This window comes from Xiphophorus couchianus, chromosome 18 (assembly GCF_001444195.1).
Source record: "Xiphophorus couchianus chromosome 18, X_couchianus-1.0, whole genome shotgun sequence".
NCBI lineage: Eukaryota > Metazoa > Chordata > Actinopteri > Cyprinodontiformes > Poeciliidae > Xiphophorus > Xiphophorus couchianus.
Genome location: NC_040245.1, coordinates 16,959,188 through 16,967,802, shown reverse-complemented (window position 1 = coordinate 16,967,802; position 8,615 = coordinate 16,959,188). Strand labels below are relative to the sequence as shown.

Sequence of the window (8,615 nt, the reverse complement as noted above, 5' to 3'; positions counted from 1 at the left end):
TGGGAGGAGGAGGAAGAGGAGGAGGAGGAAGAGCACCGCCCCTCTGATCGCTCAGGGCGAAATACCAGCGGGGCAAACAAACACACCGGCTGCTTTAAAACCAAAAATGTTTTTATTTCCCCTTGATTAGTTCAAAGGGCTATCAATGGCATCTGATTTTAATATTTTTATGTCTGGAAAAAATTGGGGATTAAATGGGTTAAGCTCATCAGCAGGAGAGAACATATTGTCAAACTCTCTGGTAGATATCTGCACTGACTTGATTTCAAGTGATCATCACAGACGGTGGAAATCTCAAGTGGCATCCTGTGCCTCTCCACTTTCTCCAGACTGTCGCCTTGATTTCAAAATAAAAATCCCAAACTTGATGTAGATCATGTCATGAACAAAGTGGGGAGTGGTTCTTAAAGCTGGTTTCAGCTGCTGGCCCACACCTTAAAACCATTCAAATCTCTTAAATGGCCTTTGCTTTAAAGCCTTTCAGTTTTCCATGAATGTGCTTGTGAACATTAAACAGCTTCTTCCATTCATTTGGTGTAAAACAAACATCAAACTTCTGATTTATACTACCTTCACTGTTTGAATTAAATCACTTAACTTTGGTTTCTAAGTCATTTAGATGCACTTGAAAAGGGGAGACTGAGAACCAGATTTAATAACATTTTTTTAAAGGAAGTCAGAAAGAACATAGGTAAAACATTTTATTCCATTCATACAAAAAAAAGACAGTCTAGCTCAAACCATCTGCATCTACAGTCAAAGGGAACAAAAATGTACAGAAATAAAAAAAACAAAATGTGACAACATGCCAACAGTGCCAATCAGCCCCCAAACCTCTTCACATTAGCTCAATGCATCCCTCAATCACAGATGAACAGTAATACTTAGGATGAATAAGCTAAAAAGACTAATGATGATTTATTACCCCACCCACAAGTGTTTCTCTACACTACAACCCCTCCCCACCCTCCAATGGCAAAGACAAGGGCTGGAATGGTGTCTTTCAACTCCTAGTATGGCCGGTCTCTTCTGTCGTCTCGTCGGTCACCCCTGAGGAAAAAGGACAGAGGATGTGCCATGAGCTGAATTCTTAAAAGGCCATTCACTCGTGTCATTGGACAAGCAGCAATTAAATAAAGGGAGACGTGATGTCAAGCTTGCATTCTGAATCTCAAGGATGTTGTATGTCCTTCCACAGACGGTTTTACATCACTTTGCTTCTCCTAAACATAAATTAGAGCGTCCTTTAACAAGGTCATAGAGGGTAAAAAAAACCATTGAAAGTTAATTTCATGAAATCCATTCACAGTATATTGTTTATACAAAAAATACTTCATGACTTCATGAATGCATTTCCTCAGTTGATGTATATCAGGTTAAAAAGCATGCCCAAATTCAGCAACGGCTTTTAAATTTATTTTGCCTCCATTCTTCAATCAGGCTATGCCATCTAGTGGCCACACAACAAAACTACATTCAGAAATAAGGCTGTTTTCCAGAGATGATATCTTCAGTTGAACTCAATCTTTAACATACCTTCCTCCCATTTTGTAGCCACCTCCGAAACCTCTATCGCCGCCTCCGAAGCCCCCACGGTCTCCGCCACGGAAACCCCCGCGGCCCCTGAAGCCTCCACCTCGGTCACCTCCAAATCCTCCTCTGCCGCCACGATCTGCACATGGTAAATAAAGGATGGTTTTGAACAAAGTAAAACATTTTGCACTACGTAGTCACGTATGTTAAGTAAAACAGTTAAAATATCTATATTTTGAGAAAGAAAAAAACAAAAACAAACCTCCTCCTCCAAATCCAGCATCTTCTGGTTTGGGTGCTCCACACTTGTTACACTCCTGCCGCCTTGCAAAGTTCATGTTTCCACAAGAGCTGTTGGCAGAAAATGTTACTTATCATCACATTCACCAGTCACACCTGTTATTTCTGTAATAAAAGGACTAACCTGTTAGGACACGGCCAGTCGCCTCCCTTTATGTCAAAGTTGGGACCTCCTCCACCGCCACGACCTCTGAATCCTGACCAGACATAAACTCTGCTGGTCAACCTTAAACCACCTATGTTATGCTATTGCTACTCAAGCTGAACAGCACCCACCTCCTCGTCCACCTCTGAACCCTCCTCTTTGGGTGAACTCAGCTCTGCGAGTGGCAAATGAGACTTTGATGGGTTTGCCATTGAATTCCTTTCCTACAAGTCCAAGCACAACATGTAAGAAGAAGCTAAACAAGCCAAGACGCTCAAAGTAATGAGTGTCCTTACCATCAAACCAATCAATAGCAGCTTTAGCTGATGGAGGGTCGTCAAAGGACACAGTAGCTTCTCCCTTGGGTCGGCCAGTGGCCTTGTCAGAGTAGATATTAATCATCGGCTGGCCGGTCTTCTTATTTACCTAAAAGACATAAAAAGCATGGCCGTAATCAGTGTTTTGTGTCATGTAGTTCCAGTTACTGGCTTAATTAGAATCTTTCAAATAATTTTCATAAAAGAGGCAGCTACACCAACTCTGTACCTTGATGATGCCAATCTGCTTGAAGAAGTCTCCAACTTCTTGAACAGTTGCCTCTTCTCCAAGTCCCTGTACAAAAATGGTGTTGTTGTCAGAGTTATCCTGCTCCCCACCTGTGGAGAAAATGAAAAGTGTCAGGGATACCCAAACACAGAGAGAAGCTAGACTGGGCAAATACTCATTAAATTAATCAAGATTTAAAGGAGAAAAACCCACCTGATTCATCCCTTGAGCCATAATCTCGAGAGCCTATGCAACAGAGAAGCGGATAAAAGAAGAACACTTTAGGAACAGAAGTTCTTCAACCCAACCTGTGGAGTTTCACACAAACATCAGCCCTACCAAAGTTTAGTGATAACTTTAACAAAAATCCATGTTTACAGCTGTACTGATGCGAGTTTTTGTACCGTTGCATCACCAATACCATTACCTTGCAACAAGAACAGAATTGCTCGTTTTCTTTGAGCTTATACCAGAAATGAAAACCACCAAAAATGTCTCCTGTTTAGGTTTACTCTTCTTGGTCCTTGGAACACCTTTTCATTTACAATCATCCCCGTCTTCATGCAGTATTACCATTATTTTACAACTCCAAGTTCTTTAACCAAGTTCTTTACCATATCTGAAGTCATTTATGAGAAATAGCATTTGGTGGAGTTCCTTGGGAATCTGGACATGAGAATGGTGGCATTCATTGAGATTTTTTTTTTCCTTAAACCCCCTTTTCTGTTTTTTTCTAACTCAAGTTCTCTCCTCCCCCACCGACACAGTTCTGATGCTCGTCACTTACCACCGAAATTTTTGTAGCCACCACGGTCACCACCTCTGCAGAGGAAAAAATTGAAGATATGATGGCCTTTCCTTTGTTCCAACCGAGAGCTCAAAGCTCCCCTACATCCACACCAGTTTGCACTCCTGCCAGGGTGTGCGACTACAGTGGAAATGTCTCACACGATGAATGAGTTAGTCTTTGGCATTACAGATCAATACACAGATGACCAGGAAGTTCTGACTGAACATCCTGGCAGACGAGTGTAGACAATCACAGGTCAATGGGTCGCCATTTACAAACAATTTGGTCCTTTTGATTGACAAAACCAGATTGGATACCAAAAGCTGGAGAACCAGCTGAATTTGTTTCCAAATGAAAAGCCAGATTAGAGAGAAGGAGTGCAGTAACCAATGAGCAATCTTCAAACGATTTCATTTTTTAAAGATCCTTTAACTGAGGTCCCAGTTTTAGTTCATTCACTCTCAACACCTGTAGTATAAAATGTAGATCCATGTTAACACAGTAAACAGGCTGACCATTGTCAAATACACAATACTTTAATGAATCTGGCTGAATGTGAAGTAGCTGATGAATCTCCAGGTCTACGTAAAGAATACGACTGTTCTACCAGAAGCTTTTACCTGGTCTCCTTAAGGCAGCATTACAACAAAGTAATCTTGTAAAATCATCAGGTATTAACATGTTTAGAATATCAGATTCATGTACAAGAGAATATTTGCTTATTGACTACATCCCTGTTTGTTGTCTATCAAGTAGCTTCATGCTACACTAAAAAAAACACAACAAATAAATAAATAAAATAAAAAAATCAATGATCAGGTAATCTGAGCTAATAGACACCTAAATCTTGATGTGAAACTTACATTTCAGTAAATGATGAAAAAAATATGAAAGAAGTTCTCAGTATAGAAGCTCAACTCTCCATTGGACTTGTTTTTGTTTTGTCAAAGAAACCGTGTCATCGTGTCTCAGATGATATTTATCACGCATGGTGCTGCTTAAACAAGACAGACCTTTTGGTCTGAAAGACATTTTCACAAAAGCTTGACAGAAGTATTACTGCCAGGTTCTGTATGAAGAAAACTTGCAGCTTGTGGGCTAAAAACCCCCATTAGTGTTCCTTTGCATAATGTACTGCTCACCACCCTTGTCGCCAAATAAAAATAAAAAGCATAGCATATGATGGCCTGACAGGAAACATACTATTAGGATCAAACTGGTAGATGGTGAATGAGGCTACAAAACTGACTTCAATCTAGATTTGGATTAGAAACAAATGGACATGAATAAGACTGATTTGTCTCATTAAGTCCCTTAAGATAACATGTTGCAACTTGCCACGTAAAATATAAACTTTTGATACTTACGAAAGAAAGAAAACATAAAAAAAAGAAGAAAAAAAACTTTACAATACTTTATATCAGTATTGTGAACTGGTCAAAACTTCCTGTAACTTAAAATGCAGCATCTTCTTGCTCCTGTCTGGGTTCATATCAGAACCTACTCTTTCATTAAATATGAACTTCATTGCTCTGGTTGCCACTATGAACAGGCATCCATCATTTCACCTGAATAGATTCAACACAAGCATTCTGCTGAATTACCTGAAGCATAAAGCAGATCGTTGCGAAATGGGTAATTCAATGGATCATAAATGGACTCATGGAAAATTTAAATAAAGATTACCAGAACATGGGGGGTCTGGAGCACAAAGCTGATGCGATAGTTCAAATCCATCTACATGGATTGTTTTGTAGTTGAAAGGTAATGTGTTAAACAACAACTTGTTACTCATTTACAAATACATAGAGATACCTGGGGGGTAGTGGCACTGTGCAACTTACCCCATACCAGGAGGTCCACCTGTGCCACCACGATCGTAACCGCCATGGTCATAGCCCCCACGGTCATAGCCACCAGTACGGTCGTAACCGCCACGATCGAAGCCACCGCGGCCTCTGCCCCTGAAGCCGCCACCTCCTTCTGAGCGGTCTCCACTATCGCGGCCAAACCTTCCGCCCTGACCACCACTTTCACCTGACAGAACAAAAGTGTGACATAGTGTAACCAAAGGATGTTAATAAAACAAAATTCTGACTACAGCTAAAATATGTCCATACCTTCACTCCATCTTCCATAGCCACTGCCACCGCCTCCACTTCCACCTCCTTGGCCCTGGCTGCTATCATATCCACCAGTGCTCTGTCCACCATAGGTGCTCTGCTGGCTATAGCTGGCACCGCCACTACTAGCTCCTTGCGCCTGTGCTCCGGTATAAGCACCACTCTGTCCGCCGTAGGAGCTCTGCTGACCATAGCCTCCACTTCCCTGAGTCTGTCCACCGTAAGACGCAGCTGCTGGCTGGCCGTAAGTAGCTGACTTGTCGCCATACCTTTATTTAAAGAAAGGAGGATAGTAAAACAGGCACCCAAGACTTAAATTAATATTGCATCTATAGAGTCAGTCCAATCAACTTACCCAGATGAGTCTTGACCATAGCTACCATAGCTTTGTTGCTGAGATTGACTATAACCTTCTGTCAAAACAAAAAGGATAAGTCACATTTCAATTTAATTCTTAAGGTATTTAACATAGATTAAGGGTTAGAAATACAAAGAGATTCCTATTCTCTCAACAGCTTTAACAATGAACTACATTACCTGAACCTTGTGGCGCTCCTTGTTGACCAAAGCCTGCATAATTCTGTCCTCCATAGGAACCACTGGCCCCACCATTTCCTTGTCCATAACCCTGTAATTAAGAGGCATGAGTTTAAATAAATATAACCAATAAAGTTCATATAAAATGGACTGATGGTCTGCTTTGGAAAATATTTTACCTGTCCACCCTGCTGACCTCCATATGACCCATAGCTGCCAACAAAATACATTCAAATTCAGCTCATAAAAATGAGAAATTTTCAAATATATTTCAATTACTGAAAAAGAAACATGCCAACAGTCTGAAAAAGATTTTTGCTACAAAAATCCAAAGGAAATATTATGATTATTTATACTGGACAAAATCGAATTGTTTACATTTGGTGCATCTTCCTCTGAAACAATGTTTTGAGTAAGTATACAATTACCTCTGTGCGCCACCGTAGCCTGAATCTGAAAGTAAAAAAAAAAACATTGTTAAATTTACCCACAGTGTTTATTAAATAGCGCATCTTCACGTATTTAACCAAGAATGAGAGCAGAGTTAAAATGGGTCAATGAAGTAGGCCGGGCCCAGGCAAGCACGCAAGAAAATGGCGCCCTAATCAAGCCCCGGCTCAGACTACTTACTGGAAACAAAATGAATCCTTTTTAAAACGTACACAGTTGGTGGACTTTGTGAAATAGTATATCCGTACAAGTCCACTCTACATTAAGGTAGAGAACCATATAACAATAAAACAGCTTCTTGTTTAAATGGGAAAAACAACAGTTTCGGTATAAACAATGACGCATTCAAGTTCGTTAGCAACAATCGACTCGTTGCAGGTTGAATACTCGCAATAGAGCCATGTAATATTTAATACTATTCCAACAAACACCAAGGCACTAAGATAAATGAATTGTCTTTGGTTAAGCCAAATCTCCAATATAAGGAAGACAAAGCTACACAGAAGGCTGAATTTGCTTTTTAAACATCGGTTATTTTCCATGTAATAGACGGCACCGCGGTACGGCCTCGCGGCTCAAAAAGCCGCATTGCAATTTGACCTACTTTAAGAGAAAAACAGGGGGGGAAAGACATCCAAAAATATATCTGCACTTACCAGTGGCCATTGTGTGCCGATATGTGTGCAGCTAGTTTAAAAAGGACAGATCTGTTCTCTGTTTTCAGATCGTTAAAAGCAGGAACTGACACAACACAGCTCCACTGAGCCGAACACGCTGCAGAACTTCCCTTTAGCTGCTCTGTCTGCTTCTATGGCAGCGGCCAATCCACAGACCTCACATTCAAACATGTCTCTCAACATCGCCCCCTACTGTTTAAAAGCATTAAAGACAAGCCCAACATCACAAGGAAGAGATAACAAAGATCCTTAATGTATTCTCAGTATAGCATAGACAAGTTCTCATACATCTGATTTTTGACATGCTGTCTGAGACACCGTGTGGAATACTAATGATATCAGTATTATGAAAATACTGATAAAGAAACACACCCAAACAGTTCAAACACCCGGAAGGCAGTAGGTGTCTCTACACTTGCAATAGCTTTTTTTTACATTTTGTTATGTTACTACAACCACAATTGCGAATTGGGATTTTTATGCAACAGACCAACACCAAGTAGTGCAGAATTGGAGGAAAAAAATTATAGCGTTGAAATGTTATGTACATACAAGTCTAAACTTGTATGCATTCTATTCAGTGAACTCTGTAAAGTGACTTTTTCACTTAAGTGACAACTGCAACTCTTTTGAGTTAACTATACTCGCTTTGCACATCTAAAGACTTAATATCTTTGCCCTCTCTTCTTTGCAAATTAGATCAAGCTCAAATATCAAATTATATTCTTACTATAGATTTCCATTTGAGTTAAGGCATACACTTTCATTAGGTCATTTTAATACATAAATATGTTCTGAACTAACCAATTCAATTGTAGAGCTGACTGTGAGTGTAAGAGTACTTCTCCTGCTGTAAGGCGAACTTTGGCCCCAGTGTCAAGTTTTTCAAGCCTGGGAGTTAGGTTTTCTTCAGGGTTTTCCCAGTGTTCATCTCAAGCACTTTCCCACCAACAAACCAGCTTTTATATCCTCGTTAGAGAAATTCAGCCACCACCATGCTTCTATATGGGAACTGTTTTGGGATAAAAAGTCTTAGCTTTTATAGCATTTTACATTTTTCAGGTTTTGTTGTGTCCCCAAATGACTTGCAGCGAACTGTTTTCTGAGCTGTTGCTCTCTGCATCTCCCCCACAGCCACCATTATTGCTGCCTAGCCTGGATTGTCAGCTTAAATGGATGGTTTGTGTTGGTGTGTTTGCTGTTATACAACTCATGAGATGGTTTGAACAGAACTCTGTGAGATGTTAAAAGTTTGGGATATCAGTTATTACCCAGCTCTGCTTTAAACTCATACACAACTCTATATCTGAACACTGGTGACTTTTGTCTCCTCATGATGCAGTTTGTTCTGTTAAACACCTAAGGCCTTCAAATAACAGCTGATTCTAAGCTGAGAATAAATTACACACATGTGGACTTCATTTATTAAGTATGTGACCTGTGAAGGCAATTGTTTGCAATGAATTTTATGTAAGGACATGGGAGTAAAGGGAGTGCTCAGTCTGCATTAAGAT

General features: G+C 40.2%; 1 protein-coding gene across 2 annotated transcripts; it reads right to left on the bottom strand.

Moving 5' to 3' along the window:
• Window positions 1–687: 687 nt before the first annotated feature.
• On the bottom strand, window positions 688–7,243 carry taf15 (TAF15 RNA polymerase II, TATA box binding protein (TBP)-associated factor). Of its 2 annotated transcripts, XM_028044879.1 has the most exons (16): window positions 7,081–7,243; window positions 6,403–6,427; window positions 6,154–6,187; window positions 5,975–6,065; window positions 5,793–5,850; window positions 5,435–5,706; window positions 5,159–5,351; window positions 3,312–3,346; window positions 2,738–2,770; window positions 2,525–2,634; window positions 2,275–2,404; window positions 2,110–2,202; window positions 1,958–2,030; window positions 1,796–1,884; window positions 1,537–1,672; window positions 688–1,050 (listed from the first exon to the last, which is right to left on the bottom strand). In XM_028044879.1, exons 1-16 carry the CDS (start codon window positions 7,088–7,090, stop codon window positions 1,011–1,013), a joined length of 1,422 nt encoding a protein of 473 aa, XP_027900680.1. In that variant the 5' UTR covers window positions 7,091–7,243; the 3' UTR covers window positions 688–1,010. The 2 variants fall into 2 exon arrangements, with proteins under 2 accessions (XP_027900680.1, XP_027900681.1); XM_028044880.1 differs by lacking the exons at window positions 3,312–3,346; window positions 6,403–6,427; window positions 7,081–7,243.
• Window positions 7,244–8,615: the final 1,372 nt, after the last annotated feature.

Bases quoted from the DNA above. Each gene is read 5' to 3' on its own strand.
- taf15 (XM_028044879.1), bottom strand. The intron at 5,707-5,792 runs GTAAGTTGATTG...CTTTAAATAAAG, and splicing joins TATGGTCAAGACTCATCTGG to GTATGGCGACAAGTCAGCTA. The intron at 2,203-2,274 runs GTAAGGACACTC...TTGGACTTGTAG, and splicing joins TGCTATTGATTGGTTTGATG to GAAAGGAATTCAATGGCAAA.